Genomic DNA, 22,024 nt, shown 5'->3' on the forward strand with positions numbered 1-22,024 from the left:
TATACATAGATATTCAAACACCACATAACTACACCATGAGGTATATCCAAAGACAGTAACTAAAGGGATATGGACCAACCCACATTGCGCATTGAGAAAAGGGTATGACTATGCCCCCCCCCAAAAAATGGTTAAATTATTCTTGTTTTCCTATAATATATCTTAGTCAAATCGCCTAAGACCTCAAATTCTCAAAGAAAATCCTGTCCAACACATTTATTGACACTTTAATAGAATACTAGGAAAAATGGTGAATACTGAAATTCACAAACTAAAACAATATCAATAAAAAGTGTATTTCGAACGATTCATAATAAATGGTTTAAAGCTAAATATTACTTCTGTGCAGCTTCAAGTTTAGCTTTAAGTGATTCTGGCATTTGGGGTGGTGGTGGACGTGGAAGACCAAGGGCCACCTTCACAGCATCATAGATGAACCACTGGGCGGCAGTCAAAGTACCAATCATGATGATCCTAGGTGTCAAACCCTTCCACAACGCTAAAAATAGAATTCAATGACACGTTACTGATAATATAATTTCTTCATAAAGCTAGATCACCACAGCATACTCTTGTAGTATTCAACAAGGCGTAAACAAATCAGAAGTTAACTCGTTCAGTTATGATGCGGAATCAGAAAGAAACATTCGCCCCAAATACTATCTTAACATCCCAACACCAAACGATTACAGGTGGCACTAATTTTTATGGTCAAAACTATTACTAAAATGAGTAAACTGGTCCAGTGAACAGGTATAAATTGCCGCCACTATGAAATATGGTATCATCAAAGGTGCGTTTGTACTGTTGTGTGCGTGGGGAGGTGAAGAAAGAGTCAACTTCTTTATTAATTCATTGTGATTTCAGTTCGATTTAGATTTAGCCTACATATAAAAATAATTTCTACTTATTTTAATCTTTGATATTAATTTTTCATAGAAAAATTAATCCTAAGAAGAGTTTATTATTTGGTAAGTTGGTTTAACCTTAAAACTAGTGGAACACTTCCCAAGAAAAGTCACTTCATGGCGTTCATAAATATTAGCCATAGCTATACAAAATACTAATCCGACCATTTCGGAAATATTTAAATTGTCATTTCAGAAACTCAGGACAAGGATAAAACATCTATTCCATAGCCGTAAATTTTTTTTAATTAAAGGCATTAGAGGGAAATGAAACCGTAAAGCTGTGTGAAAATTAAATTTACGTAGAGAGCTTCAGGGAAATAATAATAATTCTTTAAATAGGGATTCAGGGGAGTATTCACCCAGTGCTCTATACACAAATTTAATTAGAAACGACTCAACAAATTATACTGAAAAAACAATAGCCAATACCGATGAATCAGTTATAAAAATACCTTTTAGATTAGCTGCTAAAAAGGCAAGATTAATATTAAAACCGTATTCTTAATTTTTACCTGAATGAATTGCCTTCGTTGTATTAATAATTCTGCGACTATTTTAATTTTTAAATTTCAGCTTCAAAGATTTCATTTTATTGTAAGTTTATTTTATCTATATACCTCCCTGCTGTCTTCCCGGACACAGAGGAAGGGCTATGGTGGAGAGGGTCTACCTCTATGTTGATGTTTTGTTTTTATTATTCAATAATTTTTTATAAGCAAATCCTAATTTTCCGGTAACATCAACAGCTAAGCATGTCTTTTTTCCTCCTCCCTGCTGTTTTCCCGGCCACAGATTAAGGGCTATGGTGGAGAGGAGCTACTTCTATGTTGATGTTTTGTTTTTATTATTCAATAATTTTTTATAAGCAAATCCTAATTTTCCGGTAACATCAACAGCTAAGCATGTCTTTTTTCCTCCTCCCTGCTGTTTTCCCGGCCACAGATTAAGGGCTATGGTGGAGAGGAGCTACTTCTATGTTGATGTTTTGTTTTTATTATTCAATAATTTTTTATAAGCAAATCCTAATTTTCCGGTAACATCAACAGCTAAGCATGTCTTTTTCCTCCTCCCTGCTGTTTTCCCGGCCACAGATTAAGGGCTATGGTGGAGAGGAGCTACTTCTATGTTGATGTTTTCTTTTTATTATTCAATAATTTTTTATAAGCAAATCCTAATTTTCCGGTAACATCAACAGCTAAGCATGTCTTTTTTCCTCCTCCCTGCTGTTTTCCCGGCCACAGATTAAGGGCTATGGTGGAGAGGAGCTACTTCTATGTTGATGTTTTGTTTTTATTATTCAATAATTTTTTATAAGCAAATCCTAATTTTCCGGTAACATCAACAGCTAAGCATGTCTTTTTCCTCCTCCCTGCTGTTTTCCCGGCCACAGATTAAGGGCTATGGTGGAGAGGAGCTACTTCTATGTTGATGTTTTGTTTTTATTATTCAATAATTTTTTATAAGCAAATCCTAATTTTCCGGTAACATCAACAGCTAAGCATGTCTTTTTCCTCCTCCCTGCTGTTTTCCCGGCCACAGATTAAGGGCTATGGTGGAGAGGAGCTACTTCTATGTTGATGTTTTGTTTTTATTATTCAATAATTTTTTATAAGCAAATCCTAATTTTCCGGTAACATCAACAGCTAAGCATGTCTTTTTTCCTCCTCCCTGCTGTTTTCCCGGCCACAGATTAAGGGCTATGGTGGAGAGGAGCTACTTCTATGTTGATGTTTTCTTTTTATTATTCAATAATTTTTTATAAGCAAATCCTAATTTTCCGGTAACATCAACAGCTAAGCATGTCTTTTTCCTCCTCCCTGCTGTTTTCCCGGCCACAGATTAAGGGCTATGGTGGAGAGGAGCTACTTCTATGTTGATGTTTTGTTTTTATTATTCAATAATTTTTTATAAGCAAATCCTAATTTTCCGGTAACATCAACAGCTAAGCATGTCTTTTTTCCTCCTCCCTGCTGTTTTCCCGGCCACAGATTAAGGGCTATGGTGGAGAGGAGCTACTTCTATGTTGATGTTTTGTTTTTATTATTCAATAATTTTTTATAAGCAAATCCTAATTTTCCGGTAACATCAACAGCTAAGCATGTCTTTTTTCCTCCTCCCTGCTGTTTTCCCGGCCACAGATTAAGGGCTATGGTGGAGAGGAGCTACTTCTATGTTGATGTTTTGTTTTTATTATTCAATAATTTTTTATAAGCAAATCCTAATTTTCCGGTAACATCAACAGCTAAGCATGTCTTTTTTCCTCCTCCCTGCTGTTTTCCCGGCCACAGATTAAGAGCTATGGTGGAGAGGAGCTACTTCTATGTTGATGTTTTGTTTTTATTATTCAATAATTTTTTATAAGCAAATCCTAATTTTCCGGTAACATCAACAGCTAAGCATGTCTTTTTCCTCCTCCCTGCTGTTTTCCCGGCCACAGATTAAGGGCTATGGTGGAGAGGAGCTACTTCTATGTTGATGTTTTGTTTTTATTATTCAATAATTTTTTATAAGCAAATCCTAATTTTCCGGTAACATCAACAGCTAAGCATGTCTTTTTCCCTCCTCCCTGCTGTTTTCCCGGCCACAGATTAAGGGCTATGGTGGAGAGGAGCTACTTCTATGTTGATGTTTTGTTTTTATTATTCAATAATTTTTTATAAGCAAATCCTAATTTTCCGGTAACATCAACAGCTAAGCATGTCTTTTTTCCTCCTCCCTGCTGTTTTCCCGGCCACAGATTAAGGGCTATGGTGGAGAGGAGCTACTTCTATGTTGATGTTTTGTTTTTATTATCCAATAAAAGAATCGAATGTCAGATAATTTTTATAAGCAAATTCTGATATTTCTGTTAACATCAACAGCTGCAGATGCCTTTTTCCCACCCTCTGCTGCGTACCCCAGTCCTACACCTTTTCACTGGAAGGGTGAATCTCAGATGACTTTTATAAGCAAGTCCAAATTTTCTGTTAACATCAACAGTTGCAGATGTCTTGTTCTTACCCTCTGCTGTGTATCCCAGCCAAATACCCTTGCATTGGAGGGGTAATGTTGAAGTTTATTTTTGAATTTATTGTTTAATAAAGGACTAAGAAGGGGGGCAACTTTACCCACATATCTTAGTTTTTAAGCAACATACCAGGCTGTCTTTTTTCATTCCCTGCTCAGATAATTTGGGGCTAAGTTAAAAATACAAACAGCCATAATTTATTATCCAAGATTTTTTTTTATTATTATTTTCCCTTCCTGATCTTTTACTTTTATCTAAATCTCGAACAATTCCACAAAAAAAATGCAACAAAACAATAAGGCAAAAGCTGCGGATACTAGACAAATCTTGTTTCGAAAAAAATGGTTTAGCCAAATTTTCCTATATAATCAAATTTTCTAGAGCGCCGAGCATATCTTAGTATTTAGGCAACATCAACAGCTGTCTTTTTTCATTCCCAGCTACAGCTACCAAAAACCATCTACAGCTACTAATAATAGCTACTATTATATCTTAGTATTTAGGCAACATCAGCTGCCTTTTTTTCATTCCCAGCTATTCCTAATAACCAGTTACAGCTACTAATAACCAGCTACAACTACTAAAACCAACCACAGCTGCTATTAATACTACCAGCATAGCAATACTACTAGCATATCTTAGTGTTTAGGCAACACCAACAGCTGTCTTTTTTCACTCCCAGCTAATACTAATAACCAGCTACAGCTACTAGTAATAATAAATAGATCAGATAACTTTACCAGCAAATCCTAGTTTTTTAGCAACGCCAATAGCTGTTGATCCTTTGTCCTGATTGAGTTTGGACACAACTGTGTCAGCTGGGTGAGACACGATGGCACAGAAGACACCAGCAATATAACCAGCGGTGAATGTCACAATCAATTGTTCTCCTTTGGAGCATTTTTCACGAGGCTTGGGCACAACAAACCTAAATGAAAAAAAATGAAATGAAAATTTTCATTGTAACTTTCATTTAAGGGGATGCAATAAAAAAGAATGAATCACCCTATTTCGTCCATTATAAACTGAATGGTTAGGTTTGAGGCTTGGGCACAACAAACCTAAATGAATTAAACTGAATGTTTCATTTAAGGGGATGCAATAAAAAAAGAATCACCCTATTTCGTCCATTATAAACTGAATGGTTAGGTTTGAGGCTTGGGCACAACAAACCTAAATGAATTAAACTGAATGAAAAAAAAAATAAAAATTTTAATTGTAACTTTCTTTTAAGGGAATGCAATAAAAAAAAAGAATCACCCTATCTCATCCACTATAAACTGAATGGTTAGGTTTGAGGCTTGGGCACAACAAACCTAAATGAATTAAATTGAATGGAAAAAAATAATTAAAAAATTTCATTATAACTTTCACTTGAGGGGATGTGACATCCAAAGGAATCACCCTATCTCGTCCATTATAAACTGAATGGTTAGGTTTGAGGCTTGAGAACACAGCAAACCTAAATAAACTAAACTGAATGAAAAATGAAAAAAAAGTCAGTTAAATAAACTTAATCATTCAATTCCTATTTTTCCACTTAAAAGAAATATATGAAGTGTCAAGGAGCAAATATATTAGTCACAAAACTAGTTTTTCAGAAGACTGGAAATCAGGGATAAAATGTGCTTAAAATAGTCATAATCAATTTAGAAGTGATTCAATTTCCTTCTCACAGGGGTATACTGTTATAACAGCAAGGGGAAAATGCTACTGACGGATGAAATACAAACTTTTTATATACAAGAAAAAAAAAGGTAAAAGGTGAATATTTTCTCTGACGGTACAAGGTACCGTCAACGTCAAAAATAGAAAATTAAAAAACACAAAAGAACACTTTTATATTATGCTGAAAATGTCTTGTTGATTAAACTTGCTTTTAGTTTATTTTAAAATTCTGACTAGTAAAATACCCCACTTCATTGGCTGTTTGTCCCCTCCTGCTCGCTTTGATTGGCAGCTTGGGCCCTCAGCCCTAACAATTAAACGTTGTTTACAAAGCTTTTTCCTGAATTTGGCATCTTCTAAGCATTTTCAATAAAGTTTTCAGGTGATTTTTTTTTTCTTAGCTTTCACATCCAATTTCTTTTATATTTTTAAATGGTTTACGCTCTAAGTTTAATTATAAGCCAAATAGGGCCATAAAGAACAATATTCTAGAGCACACAACGACATATAGGAAATAAAAAAATTATTTCTCCTTTTTATTAAAAAAAAAAAAAAAAAAAAAAAAACAAAAAAAAAAAACTTGAATTACTCTCCTTTCTTTGGCGTTTCATTGATATGTTACCGTGAATGTCCGAAATCATGTTAATGTCGACATTCACCAGTGAATGTCCGAAATTCTCTTCTCTACTTGGATTCAATTAGCTTTGCGAGTCAGCTTTTTCAGTCTTATGTAAGGTATGATGGTAAAAGTTAAAAGTTAGGTTAGATTATGTTGGGTCAAACTTGGTTATAAATATCAGAAATGGGTTGAAAACTAACCTAAGCTAACCTAACCTGCTATCATCAATCCTTGCAATAAATTGAAAAAGTTGGCTGACAACACTGACTAAATACAAGACAAAAAAAGTATTTCTGTCAGTCCCCAGTGATTGTCAACATTCACGAATATTCGGCATTAACGGTAAAAGATATATTTCCAAACCTGAAATGTCATCCTTTCCAAAATCGGCTGCAGAATCCCCAGGAACTCCAGAGTCTCGCCCACCTTATAAGTAACTTTTTAAATGAGAAAGCTGCTGACACCCTGCTAGAATATGGGCCACGTCCTCCACTCCTAGATTACATCTGGAGCAAGGATTATCTGCGTCTGAGGCCAGCCTTTTTCTATTTTTCGATAGTAGACAAATCGCCAGAAAACAAAACCGGGTCCCAAATATGGTCTAGCATCACGGATGCTAGACCTAATTTAAAACAATAATAATAATAATAAATCTCTTTTAACCTGAGGATAAAACTTCAACGTCTCAGATCTCTTTACTGTTGGGATTCAAATCTGGATTTCATGGTCGTCCATTCTGCTCCTAAGCCCAGAAGTAAAAGACTCATCTGCTCTGGAGGTTCGAACTTCTTATTCCAAATATAAAAGGTAAAGGTAAAGGATGCGGCACTAGACCCTTAAGGTCCAAACCGGCGGTGCTGATCTCCGTTTCGTGGCCCTTCAGCCAGGAAGTGCAATGGGGGGCTAGGGGCCAGCCAAATATAAGATTCTGTATAATTCTTTCTTCTGCTTTATATATTTTTTCTATCAAATTGCAGGCGTTTTCAGCAGGATTTTTAATAATTTTTATCAATTCCTGTACCCAAATTCCTTTACAGTTCTAAATGGTTTACCCAGTATTTTGAATAACACTATTTCCAATTATTCTACATGGTGTAGAGCTAAATAGAGTTTTAATGTTTTGAGAACCCCGCCCCCCCCCCCCCAATGTTAAAGCTCGGGACATAACGTGCACATATTATTCATTTTTCTATAAAACATACATTACAAAATGCCCAATGATTAGCTAAGTTGTTTATAAATCACCAGAAATCATACTGCTTTACGAAATATGACACAGTCAATGGGACTGCCTTGTATTTTTTCCCAACCGAAGAAGATGACGTTCAAAGACACAGGGAGCAGATTCAAAGCACATGCAACACTTCTGCAGGTGAAATCGTCAACGTTTGTTTGGCTGATAGAAGCTAATCACAGCAGCACTAGAACTTCAAATGACTGCAGGGGCAGATCCAGGGGGTGGTTTTGAAGGGACGTACGCCCCCCCTAGAGAAAATAAAAAATTGTGCTAATTACAAGTCGGGTGGGCGAAAAATACCAATGGGGGGCCAAATTTTATTTCCCCCCCCGAAAAAAACGTTCATTCTATACGCACCCCTGAGTAGCTACAAGAAATGGATGTCATTTGAGTGACATCCATAGGTGATCCTAAGCCAGTTCACTAAGGCAGTTCCAAAAGAAAAACAAAACTCATCACTTAAAATAGAAGAGAAAAAAAGCATACTTGTAGAGTGCTTCAACAGTTCTTTCAAAGCAAGCAAATTTCATCATAGTATATGGAATCTGTCTGAGCCATAGTGGAACCAGACCCTTGTAGAAACCACTCAATCCTTCTTGGGAATAGATCAAAGGAGCACCCTTCCGCAATGTTGAAGGGAAATCAGGCTGCGTTTGAATACGCACCTAAAAGCAACAAAAAGAATAAATAAATAAAATGAAAAAACTGAGCAAATATGTTGCTTGTATTTCTTTCTTGATTTAGTAGACTTATCAAACTGAAAGGGAACATGAGTGCACATCACCAAAGTCATCATCCAAACCGTTCATATTAAGGAGTCGACCAATTAAGTTTTAAGCATTTTTCTTTCTTTGAATGTTAGCTGTGTCCCAAAAATAAGTCTTATATCCTGATACATGAATACAAAAGTAATACAACCCCTCATGATGTTAAGCAATAAAGTAAATATATCGAATTATATCACTGAATTTTATGCTATAGGAATTGTGAAAACACATCTTAAGCCACCATTCTTACAATTTTTTCGGGAAGGGGGGGGGGAGGATCCTTTGAACTAATCCCAGCGGTGGGGTGAATAATTGCCTTCATTCTTACAGACTTATTTATCAAACAAAGGTCTACCACAGGGTGCCGTAAGCAAATCTTTGCATATGTATTAAATTATTTCTGGGATAACATCAGATATACCTGTAAATACCATGGGGAGGGGGGGGGGGTGTTCCAGAAACTAGCCCAAAGGACCGCAACACCGAAAAACAGTGACCTAAAAATATACTTCTTCTCATTAGGCCCCTCTCCCCAGAAGGATCAGACCATACTGATAGAAAATTTATTTTAACTGTTCCCTATGGCAAACGACATTTATATTTATGGTTGTAACTAAAACGACAATAAAGAACCATCGATACCATCTAGCGTTTCTTTACATTTTACAGTATAATAATGAGAAAAATCAGTTAAATGGTATAGTTGGTAAAATTAGGGTAATAATAAGCGTCTAATGTCGGTTTCTGATAGTAAAATTACGGAGATTGAAAACATGCCAAAAGGCACCAAGCGCTAGATGGCACTTATGGTTTTTTTGCCGACATAAGCACCAGTTTTCACTCTTATATCTTACCCATAGTCATTGGTTGTACTCACAAATGGGTTACTTACCGAAACGATCCAGTTTTCAAACTACAGATATCAGAAACAGTTGCAATTTGAAACCAACTTTACTTCGCTGTGAACTCGGCATAAACGCTATAGTAATTGCACTCTGTCTTTACCACTTGAAGCCCCCATTTCTAATATGTCGGTGAGTCAATCTAAGTCAAGTAACGTCTACGGAACTTAGGACCTTTTCGAACTTAAGATCCCTAGATGGCAACAATAGACTGGAGCAAATCCCTACATTTACCTCAGTCTACTGTAACTTTGAAAGACACAAAAAATAAAATAAAACAAAATTGCTTCCTTTTGAATACACTTTTTAACAAGTTTTTTTCCTTCCAGTCCTTGGACTCCAATTATTTTTCCAGACCAATTAATAATAATCAACTTTTTATTTATCTAATGCAATTTTGTTTCTATAAAATCAATGACCCATTTCTGTTTTTGAAGTTTTCTCTCTTTGATTTTTAAAAAAACTATTTGTAGACGAATTCAAACGTTTTGTATATTTTGTTCGATTACGTGACTTATTGGAAACTAATACAAATGCACATAAGAAATAATAATAATAAAAGTATAAAAAACGTGCCTTGAGTCCATCTACAGGGCATTAGACCCTCTAAAAGGGAACAATAAAATCATAAAAAAAGGACACAATAAATATACCTTGAGCCCTTCTAGTAGGCAATAAGCTCCCTAAAGAGGGGCAATAAAAGAATAAAAAAGGATAGAAAACGTGCCCTGAGTGCTTTTAGAAGACAATAGGCACCCAAAGAGGGAGCAATAAAAGAATAAAAAAATACGGAAGGCGTACCTTAACTGTTTCTAGGGGGCAATAGGCCCCCTGAAAGGCGACAATGAAAGAATATACAGTATAGAAAACGTACTTTTATTGCTTCCATGGGGCAATAGGCAATATCAGCAAAAAATTCAGCTGAAGCTGATGCAGCTAAATATAGAGAAGTTCTCCACATATATGCATTTTCCTCACCAAGAAGGTCAGAATAGAGGGATTTAAAAACTTCGTAGAAACCAAACTTGCAAATTCCTTGCACAGAGTAACCAACGAAAGTTGGAGCCCAACCTTTTACGAGAGCCCTTGCGCCCTCCTCAGCCACAGTTACCTAGAACAAAAAAAATGTCTAAATCTCTTAAGATGTTCTCTGTAGGGAGGCAACATATCAAGTTGCTTCGAAAAATATTCTTTTGCATTATAATCAGGAAAAAAAACATGAGCGGTTATGACACAAACCAGATTCAGTCGATAAGAAAAGGCTCATTTTCAGCAATCTATTTACAATGCAACATCTTATCCCCCCCCCCCAAAAAAAAAACAACAAAAGCTGATATTAATTAACAAAGGAGAGTGAGCGAGTGAAGGAGAGAGATGAGAGAGAGAGAGAGAGAGAGAGAGAGAGAGAGAGAGAAAGAGAGAGAGAGAGAGAGAGAGAGAAAAGAGAGAGATACAAACATCTTGTTATTAAATTGAACTTGTTGAATAGTCATTTTTAAATGACTATTCTCATTTAAGACTGTTATTAAATTGAATAATCAAATAAATTTGTGCATGCCATTTTAAGCTACGAAATTTTTCCTTTTGGCTGAAATATAAGATATACTATATTTCTAAAAGTGCTACATAAGAGCAGGTGAACTTGTTTTGTCAGCAATCAACAACAATTTTTGTCTGTCTGTGTCATTTGAGAGCGAATTGCACGAAAAGCAGAAGAACATATTCTGTAAATTACGCTAGTACGGTTTAACAGGCACTAAAAAGTCTTAAGGAGAGGCCCAGATGTCTTAATATAAAAAGGAGAAAAACACCCTTTTTGAAAAAAAAAATAATTCAACTTTTTTAGGCGTGATTAGCAGGAATCCATTAATGTGGTTAATTAAGAAAAAATTTTATCCGTAAAAGAAATTTTTCAAAGAAAAGTAGATCTACGTTAAAACAAATATGAGCAGAAGTAAAGTCAAATAGTAATTAAAGGGTGAAACACGTACGATTGTTTTTTTTTTCAGTACCCCATAGGTTATAAATAAAAGACAAATTCATAAAAAGCAATAATTTTACTGCCAAAACATTTCAATGTTTGTTTTGAACAGCTTCATACAAACGACATGAATTTTCAAAATAAACAGCCGTACAGCAATTGTTTTTGCAGCTATGTAGCAAGTTATTGTGCAGCAATCACTGCAGTTGTTTTTTTTGTAAAACTTTACGTCGTTTGCGCAGAGACATTCAAAACAAAAAGAGGAAAGCCGATCATAGGGGAACTTGTCTTTTACTATATTTATACACTATCAGAGGTAAAAAAAAACAACAACAAAAAAAACACTCATATAATCACAATCGCTAAACGAGTAGAACCCACAATGAACAAAAGAAAACAGGAGCAGGCCTAATACCCTAATATACCTCGTAAATATACCTCCTAATATACAGGCCTAATACCCCATATACCTCGTAAAGATGGGAGTGTCATTTACGCTTTACAGAAAACAATTTTGATTTGAGCTGTTAATTTATTAACGTTATAAAAGAGAAAACTTTTAAAATGAATTTAGTTTTCAGTTATGCACACATAATGATCTGGTCATTAGAACCCATACGGGGTTAGAACTGTTCTGGGGCTGGTTATCCCCCAATCGACATTTAGAACTGTTATTAAGACACTAGTAATGTTTCCAATTGAATGAGCCCCCACCGAAGTTTTTATGACAACTTTTTCCATACAAAGTGGCTTGGAAAAAAAAAAATAAAAAATGTAATACAGAGCCCATTTCGCTCTTTACTTAGGCAGCGCCTTTGAGTTACCACTTCAGGACAAAATATATTATTAAACCTTCTCCCCCAAAAAAACTCAAGTTTCCGAGTTTTGCAAAAAAAATAATACAACTCAAGCGAGCATAAAACTTGAGTTCCCAAAATAAAGTTTATAATCCTATTTTAATATAGCATACAAAAATAATCTAAAGGAAAATATTAACATCAATAAGTGCACACATTAGCACAAATAAAGAAAAACATACAGCTAAAACAGAAGAAATTTGATTCAACCTAATGGTTTGCAACTGGGTGTCCACAGATTGCAGCACCCTCTTTTGTGACCTTCTCTTTCCATAATTTTTTATTTGTCCAAGAACCAGTAAACACACTAAAAACGGTTTAAAAGAAGCTTTATTACAGGACAAAGGTAAGGACAAATAGCTGAATCAAAAATCAATTTATTTTATGCAAGGTATTGATAGAACGATGACAATAGTACGTCAGATTGCAGTACCCTTTTTTGTGACCCTCACCTTTTTTAATTAAGTTTTATGCAGTTCGAAATGGGCTCTAGAAGTTTTGTCTCTCCAAGAAACCCGCGAACACATTAAAACATGACTTAAAAGAAGTGTGATTACAAGACAAAGATAAAGACCTGAAAACAAAAATCAGTTCGTTTTCTGTATTTAATTGATAGAAAAAAGAAATAGTTGGCAACTCCTGATCTCGAATGACCTGCTTGTTATGTTAAAGCAACAAATATAGCAAAACAGCTACTAAAGCGAAATAGCACAACATTTTAGTATAAAATCTAAAAAAAAAACTTACTTTAAAGCCACGAACTATTGACCTGTATTTCTCAGGATTGACTTGAATCCGGCATTTGACTAAATCCAATGGGACAACTAAAGTATGAGTAACACCACATGAGAGAAGACCACCAAACGCACAAAGGCCATAATATTTTGCTGATCCAAAGACCACTTCGCCTGAAATAATATAATTATATGCTAGAAATAGAGAAATAGAACAAGAAAGTAAACAAGTAAACTTACCAAAGACGGCTTGTGTTTAGCACATGTTTAATGGGTTATTCTGGTACTCTGAAAAAAAGTAGATGGCAGAATAATATCTCGCAGCATAAAAGATAGCGTTACTGCTAATGTCAGGTCCCAGGGGCAATATCTTAGACCTTAGTTCAGCCCTCAGTGCAGTCCAAGGCATCAATGAAGAGCCTCCTGTCATTCCTAAAGTTTGCAGCAGCTATGACGTTCTCCCACTCTGGTTGGATGTAGGCATTAACACTTTGGAGGTCTGCCTGATAGTTGCACAGTGACATGTTCTGGGTCCTTTACATTGTCAGAGGTGTCTGTTGGATGCCAATGAGGGACAGCATGCGGAAACCCTTGGTTGCTCAATTATAGGATATATCCTAAATGCCTCCACCTTTATGCTCTAATAGCACTGGTCACAACTGATTGTTTTGTTGCATCTTATATTGACTGATTTTCCGAGTCATTTTCACAGTCCAGGGAATATTTAGTATTTTCCTGAGTTAGATGTGTTCCAAAACAATAGGATTTGCTTTTCTTGCTGGTGGTTAACATTTCATGTCTCAGAAACGTATGGCAGTAGAGACAAGACACTGGTATTAAAAAGCCACAGCTTGAAGCAACAGGAGATATTCTGGGATTGCCTTTAGGTACAAAAGTAGCTGCCCAGGAATAGAGAAGTATCTATACATATCTTTAGTATCTATAATGAGAGAGGATATCACAGGCATGTTGAGGATAGGGGGTCTAGTGGAGCTGGTTTAAAAAGTAGACTTTCAAAATAACAAGCCAAGACGTCATTGACAGCTTTTTTGTTCCCTTTAATCCAAATATATGCCTTTAAATAAATGGAATCTAAGGCGTAAATGGCTCAAGAACAATGATCTGAAAGACATTTCACAAAAAATTGCCAAGTTTGGCCCTAATAACATACTAAATGAGGTTAAAGCATCATCCCCTGCTCACACAACGAATACATTTGGCCAAAATTTTCCCAATGGGGGGGGGGGGTCCTAAGTTACCAATCTCACAAAAAGTTTTGAGTAGCTGGAATAATAGTCAATTTTTGTTATGTTTTCTTTTATTAAAATAACTGTACTCTTTAAATTCTACCAAAAAATAGGATCTGTAATTCTAGTCACAATGCCACCAGCTTTATTGGCGTAATTTATTCATAACTAGTTATTTATGTTGACAGTTGTCACACCAAGTAAAACTTTAATTCCCTTCCCCCCAATATGAAAAGAATCGAAATACTTAGACTTATTTAGACATACACTCTAGCACAAGGCTAAGTTACAGTCTTTACAAAAATCAACAAAAATATGTATACATATATTATGACTTCCTATACACTTCCACAAAATAGAAGATGAAAGAATTTCAATACCAATTTGTCATGAATTTCACAAAGTCTAATTCAGCTATGTCCTGGTTTGGGCATTCACTGCAGGATCTTCTGGTAAGATGCAGTGATGCTGAGGTGAGGCAAGTAATATTTTCCCAAAAACATTATTATGTGGTCAATGCCTATCTTGTAATTGTTCAAGTCTCAGATTTTCCAATGTTTGGTCATAATCTATTAATCTACTGCCAGTTATGATTGCTGCTGCTATTTTTTGAATAGATTCAATTTCATATAAATAGCTGGTTTTCTGGATAAATTGGCCTTGTAGTATTTTCGAGCTGCAGTCTCACATAATTAAGACAGGCAGTTTTTACACTATTGCTATCACACCCAAATCAGCAAAATGCAAAAAGATTTCAGATTGATGTTTTGCCAGCTTTTACTAGCTAATCAATAGGCTTGGTAAACCTACAATCAGACAAAGCACAACTCCAAGTAGTTGTTATAGCAAAACAACTGAAGGAAACTCCAGATCACACTTTAGGGGACAAAATCTAATGATATTTGATTTTTAATAGTTGAAAGTCAAACTGTATTCTTTGCAATCATAAAAAAAGGAGCTTTGGAGGTTGTCAACTGTGCCTCTTTGCCTTGGTTAGATACTGAATACGTAATAGTAAAGGAGAAATCATCGACAAACTTCAATTGTTCATCAAAGTTTGCTAACACAAAATTAGAAAGACAAATGAAGATAAAGCTGGAGCAACAGGGCAGGTCTGTTGATTTTTGAGTTAAAATCAAGTTGCCATTAAGCCATTGGCGAATTGGAGACAAAGCCAAGACAGGTAGTCTGAGTGAGTGGCGGCAAAGCTGGCACTAGCCTTTTTCAGGATTGTATAAGAAATAATGTCATTTTCCCTTGTTGTTAGATTTTGTCTATCATCCATCCATTCATCCATCCTAGGGTAGAACTAAGGTAGATAGCCATAGAACTAAGGGATGATCAAGATTTGTGGTTTGACTCATGACAGACAATGTCAACACTGACAATGTTTCAGGCAGACTACCGTGTTTTAGGATTGCCACATGAGAGACAAGTCCCCTGGACTTGTAGGTGAATGGGTAGACCTATAGTATTTCAAGTGTTTTGGTAAACAGCTTAGGCAAACAGCAGTCCCTAAAGTTTGGTCCCTTATGGGACTTCAAATATTTGTCACAGTAAAACAGAACTAAGTTGTTTTGATGCCAAATGTGCTAGCAATGACTCTGGAGGATCTTTGCTATTTATTGATGTGGTGCTCCTGAGAGAGGGAAAATCTAGGGTAATCAATGGGTGATGTAAAAGCACTGAAAGAAAAAAAGATATGGAGGATGAATTTTTTGAGAAAAAAGAAGAAGATTTTCTTTTGAAATGAAAAGAAATGTTTTGTGAATTCTAAATTGTAATTAAATAAAACAGCATTACCACTTCTTTTTCATAGCATTGATTTTTTGCATTTTTAGAAACAGCAGCCAATGTATAGTTCAAAAGAGAAAAGAAGGAAGGCAAATCTAAACTTAAACCATTATATTCATCACCTTATATTCCCCCTCCCTATATTTTATAAGATTTTTTTATATTTTCATTAAAAAAAAAACATTTTTTTATATTTTCATTAAAAAAAAACACTTTTTTTTGTATTTTCATTGAAAAATTGGAAAGAAAAAATAAAATGACTTTATTAGAATATAGAGTCTTCAATTGCATCCACTTTGGCTGTTAATTAATAAATAAAGTGTGGGTGACATCTAAAGTTAAATTCAGTTTTGTTTTTATTTACTTAATATTCTCTGAGATAAGGAGGTGGATAAAAACAATCAAAACCCTGCAGTTTTGAAAGTTATATACCACTCATTAAGAAAGACAGCTCAAAATAGCAATGAATCTGCAGATATATATGGATATATAGCAAGTATCAAACATATAGTCTGAATGCTAATATAAATAAAGTTTTAAAATGCATTTAATAATATACTGGCAAATGTAAGGTTATGAATATTTGAACAACCATACATAAACTGTGAAAATATACCCTGACCAAAATTGAAAACCAGAAAAATCAAATACAAAAATAGAAACCAATTCATAGTACTAGTATCATATGAAAATATTATCAAATGAAAAATATGAACCCTCCTTGAGAGAAAAAAAAGAAGGAAAATTTAGCACCCATGGTTACAGATTTCAAAGCCACAAAACTATCCAAGAGTTCAAAGCAATGTGTTATTAGGAATCATGTACACCCCAAGATTTTGGAAAATTCATTTTTGGGACCATTTACATTGACAAATTGACAAAAATACCAATTTGCCTCCCTCCTGTAGATTTTGAACAATACACATGGCCCCATTCCCTGACTTTTTGCACACAGACACCAATGTAAGTGAAATTTCTAAACAACCCCATTATTTATGGTTTATTTTCCTACAGTTAACTATTAAAAATTGACTCACTTGAAGCAGCAGCAGAAATTGACCGTCCTGGAACCAGTGAAGCTGACTCACATTCTGCCTTTTTAAAGGGTGTTGAAAAAGGACTTACTTTTGATGCTTCCCACAAGGAGTTCATTTTCAACCTGGAATAGGGTGATTTTACAAAAAAAATATTAGCATTTATATTTCTCTTTATTTTATAACATCTCTTTATTTTCTTCAAAAAATTGTAACAGCTCAGTGTTACTGAAAGTCTTGATGAAAGGCACATTTGGTCTCTTTAAAAGGCATTGAAAAATGACCTATTCTTGATGATTTGCACAAGGATTTCATTTTCAGCCAGGAATAGGGTGATTCCTTTAAAAAAAAAGTAAAAGAAGAAGCATTTTTTGTTTTGTAAGATTTTACTATTTATAACATTAATAAATGGTGGAATTTTCCATGTTCAAAAATATTTTTTCTTAACTTTAAAATATTTTTTCTTAACTTTAAAATATTTTTTCTTAACTCTGGAATCTGGCAACTGAGAACTTAGAAATGGCTGTTTCCTCTGTTATATGCTAACTTACAAGGAATGTATTTTTAATACACGGTCTAGAATACTCTTTGAGAAAATTTATCATAGAACTTGTAGAATTCAAGCATTTTGTCAATATATTACACATATTCAAACCTATACATCAGTGGAATATTAGTCTGACACATTGAGATCTGCACAGGGTATAATTTAATAAATGTGTCTAAAAACACTATGTAATGTAGAAGTAACTCTGAGACTGTTTCTTAGCATGATGGTTGCAAATTTCTCTATGCAAACATCTTTTTCTTATCTGAAGAGGATAGAAGAATTTAGAACAACAATAATTCAAAATATATTGTGTTCCCTCAGGCCCTTATGCATAAAGTGAACTATACAGTTTATCTTTTAATGGTACCATCAGTGACTTTGCTCTGGCAAAGACAAAATGGAAAATATTTTAGTTTAACTCTCCATAAGCCTCTACATAAACATAACAAAAGGGGAGTCTTTGAGGTATATGTGTAGGAATTGATCTCCCATGTCCCTTCATAGACTAACCCCAAATACAGGTGATGTGGTGAAATACATCCATTCTTATTACAGAAAAATATTTCTGACATTTATTTTAATGCTTCATTCAACTAAGTTGATTGGCTTCATAATACAGTGGGCTCAAGATGCAATTTGCAACAGAAGCTATTATTGAATTATGAAAGAGCATAAAAAGGCATCAAATTACATTTTCATCTAAGCTAAATTATAGTGCCACCTAGAAATTTACCTTTTTATCCTTTCAGTGTTCTAGTTTTATTCACATATTAACAAATAGCTGATTGTCTTCTTATTCTCAAAAATGTAACTCTTATTGTTTCATATTTATTTTATAAATTACAAATATTAAATATAATTGGTTATTTTCAATTGCTTGTCAAAACAGAGACCATATCTTGAATTATGATGAACTGGCCTGGCTCTAGTTAAAGGTGATTGGGTCTACAATTGCACTTTGTCATGCTGTAGTAAAATAGGGGTTGTCCGAAAACCTATTTCTATTCTTCCAGAATGGCAAAGAAAAGTGATCTTTCCCAAAAAGAGGTCTTTTACCCTAGTTGTAATTGTAAACTAGGAACATTAGCATAAAGAGGCACAAAATAGTGGGTAAATTTTTTGCAGTTCATATTATTGACTTATAAATAAAGTGAACATACTACTTGATGCTTTTTTTATGCTCTTTCCAAATATAATAATCATTTTTGTTGGAAATGAATTTTACCACCACCCCTATATATACAAATTTAGGGTACATTTGCACATTAGGGGATGGGGTGGGGGTGAAGTTTAAACTTACCTCTCATTTACATCAGAAATAAAATTTACCCCCCCCCCTTCCTAATGTGCCAATATAGGTAAATTATTTGTTGTTCATATTATTAAATTACAAGTAAAGTAAACATACCACTTACTGCAATTTTTTATGCTCTTTCTAAATATAATAATCATTTTTAATGGAAATGAATTTTACCCCCACCCCTAGCCTATATATACCAATTCAGGGTATATATTTGCACATCAGGGGGGTGGGGATAAATTTTATTTCTGATGTAAATGAGAGGTAAGTTTAAATACCCCCCTAATGTTCAAATATATACCCTGAATTGGTATATACGCTAGGCTATAGGGGTGGGGTAAAATTCATTTCCAATAAAAATGTTTGTAGGCTATTATTTGGAGAGCATAAAAAAAGGCATTGAGTGGTAGCCTATGTTTACTTTATTCACAAGTAATATTTGAAAAAAACTACGTTTTCTAAAGAGTTAAAGAGGCTGAGTTACAAGGTCAAACCTTAAAACGTACAGGGATTAGGAGGCACAGTTGGGGGGCTGCCGCCCCCCAAACCCCCTGCTTTCGCAGCCTTTAAATAAAAAAAAAAAATTTAAACTGAAAGTAAGGAGCGACATTAAATCTTAAAACAAACAGAAATTATTCCGTATATGAAAGAGGCTGTGCCCTCCTCAACGCCTTGCTCTTTACGCTAAAGTTTGACTTTCTCACAACTCTTTTTTTAAACAATAAAAACTTTGGCGTAAAGAGCGAGGCGTTGAGGAGGGCACAGCCTCTTTCATATACGGAATAATTTCTGTTTGTTTTAAGATTTAATGTCGCTCCTTACTTTCAGTTTAAAAATTTTTTTTTTTTATTTAAAGGCTGCAAAAGCAGGGAGTTTGGGGGACGGCAGCCCTCAACTGTGCCTCCTAATCCCTGTACGTTTTAAGGTTCGACCTTGTAACTCAGCCTCTTTAACTCTTTAGAAAACGTAGTTTTTTCAAATAATTTCTGCACGTTTTTGTACAGTTTATTACTTATTATTGCTTGACTAACTGTTAGCTGATTGTGTCAGGAGTTGAAGTTGGGGGGCTACCGCCCCCCAAACCCCCTGCTCTTCAACATTCTTGTGTTAAGGCTTTTAATTCCTGAATACTCAAATCACGTCGCACAGGGTGCCTCCTAATCCCTGTGCGTTTTAAGGTTCGAACTTGTGACTCAGCCTCTTTAACAGCCCCCCCAAATGTGCCTCCTAATCCCTGTACGTTTTAAGGGTTGACCTTGTCACTCAGCGTCTTTAACTCTTTAGAAAACGTAGTTTTTTTCAAATAATACACATAAACAGGTTAGACATGCTTTGTTATGAAAATTGACGCCCAGATATTTCCATAACAAAGCTTGTCTAACCTGTTTATGTGTATTATTTGAAAAAAAACTAAGGTTTTTCGTAAATGTAAATTCGGGGGATAATTTTTTCAGTCTGAAAATATCAAAAGGCCCTAACAGGTCAAATTCTGCTTCAAATGAGTCCTCATTCAACCGGATCCGTTGCCAACTGTGGCCTGTAGGCGTGGCTAAGAAAAAAAAAAGAAATGATGATGATGAATTTTAAGTGGTTATATTTGGTTTTTTGAAAACAGGGAAGGAGTGATCGGATTGTGCTGAAATTTCGAAGATAAGCTCCCGGGCCCTAGGAAAGCTTAACCTCTAAATTTCAGCCCAATCGGACAACGTTAAAGGGGGGCTGTGGTGGGAGGGTCCAAACTTCCGGCCCAGTTTACCCCATGAAGATAAAGTTGGAGGAGGATGAAATTTTGCAAGTTTCTTAGTTTGAGCTTGGGCTACAAAATGCGATTACTGCCGTCTCTCTGCGACCTCTAGGACCTGAAATCGCTTAACATTGTGGTGGGTCGCCTCTTTATAGAGGCACAAGTGTGCCTCCTTGATATTATGAACAACAAAAATTTACCCAAATATATACCCTGAATTGGTATATATAGGGGTGAGGGTGAAATTCAGGTAAATTTCTTGTTGTTCATATTATTGACTTATGAATAAAGTAAACATACCACTCAATGCCTTTTTTTATGCTCTTTCTAAATTTAATAATCATTTTTGTTGGAAATGAATTTTATTCCCCACCCCTATATGTACCAATTCAGGGTAGGCCTATATTTGCATATTAGGGGGGTGTGGGAAAGTTTAAACTTACCTCTCATTTGCATCAGAAATAATATTTACCCCTACCCCCCTCATGTGCAAAAATATACCCTGAATTAGTATTTATAGGGGTGGTGGTAAATCAAGTGGTAGGCCTATAGGCTATTTAGGCCTACTTTATCCATAAGTCAACAATATGAACTCCAAAAATTTGCCCAATAGTGTGTTCATGTTGTAAGTTGTTACAATATGTAATTAATGGGATTGTCTAGGATTTACTAGAATATAGCCTAACCTATTATCTAGGCTAGGACCTAGAAGGGGGGCTGAATTGCAAGAAAACAACCATAATATTTGGCCAATATCTACAAAATCATATTATTGAGTTAGGACAAAAGTGAATACACCATTTGATGCCTTTTATATGCTGATTACAAATAAAATAAGCATTTGTATTGCACATGAGTTCCAGCCCCCCCCCCTATAAATCTCCTTTCCGGGTTAGGTTAGGTGGACCCTATACCGGGGGGGGGGGGCTGAAACTCATTTCTAATTTAAATAACTATTTAATTTATAATAGGAATAAAAAAAGGCATCGAACAGAGTATTCAATTTATTCCTAACTCAATAATATGATTTCGTAGATATTGACCTAATATTTGGCAAGAAAATAAAACAATAGATCTAATGGTACTATTGTTGTAAGCACGTTTTTTAGTGGTTAAACTCCTATGGAATAGCCTTAGCCTATACTGCCCCCTTGGTACTAGCCTACAAAAAAAAAATGGTGGATTCAAACATAATGAAAGTCCACATCTAGGTATCGAAGGTTCAGCTTACCCAAAAGGTTATAAATATAGCCTACAAGGGCTCTCAGTATAAAATACAATCAATAAGCCAAGAAAAATTTTCTTACCAGGACTATTTTTCCTCAGTGGTCAGCTGAAAATTGTGTAGTGATGATAATGAAGAGGAAAGAAAAAGGTCTTTTGAATGGTTGTGCTGTGCCAGAACCATAAAATTCATATTGTCTGTGGCCAGAACGAACTTTAAGTTTCCTTTGATTAAAAAAAGCTAGAATTCTCTTGTTTTGAAACTTGATTTTTTCGGGTAATGTCAATAGATTTTCTTCAGAATAGCCAAGTAGATATGACAGATCATTAATTAAGATTTTAGTTTTTACGAAAAGCTTTTGACTTGACTTAAAGCTCCTGCTCGGCAGCGTCGCTAGCGTAGAAGGAACCAGACGTCAGCGCCGTCTGTCGTTTCCAAAGTAGTCGT

General features: G+C 35.1%; 1 protein-coding gene across 1 annotated transcript; it reads right to left on the reverse strand.

The window, feature by feature from the left end:
• Positions 1–201: 201 nt before the first annotated feature.
• LOC148946672 (phosphate carrier protein, mitochondrial-like) lies at positions 202–21,696 on the reverse strand. Its single transcript, XM_089096325.1, has 7 exons — positions 21,660–21,696; positions 16,762–16,883; positions 12,697–12,857; positions 9,986–10,222; positions 7,929–8,107; positions 4,659–4,846; positions 202–499 (listed from the first exon to the last, which is right to left on the reverse strand). Exons 2-7 carry the CDS (start codon positions 16,874–16,876, stop codon positions 336–338), a joined length of 1,044 nt encoding a protein of 347 aa, XP_088952451.1. The 5' UTR covers positions 16,877–16,883; positions 21,660–21,696; the 3' UTR covers positions 202–335.
• Positions 21,697–22,024: the final 328 nt, after the last annotated feature.

The sequence above is a fragment of the Artemia sp. Qi Xiang Cuo genome, chromosome 11 (assembly GCF_049724085.1).
Source record: "Artemia sp. Qi Xiang Cuo chromosome 11, ASM4972408v1, whole genome shotgun sequence".
In the NCBI taxonomy this organism is placed as follows: Eukaryota; Metazoa; Arthropoda; class Branchiopoda; order Anostraca; family Artemiidae; genus Artemia; species Artemia sp. Qi Xiang Cuo.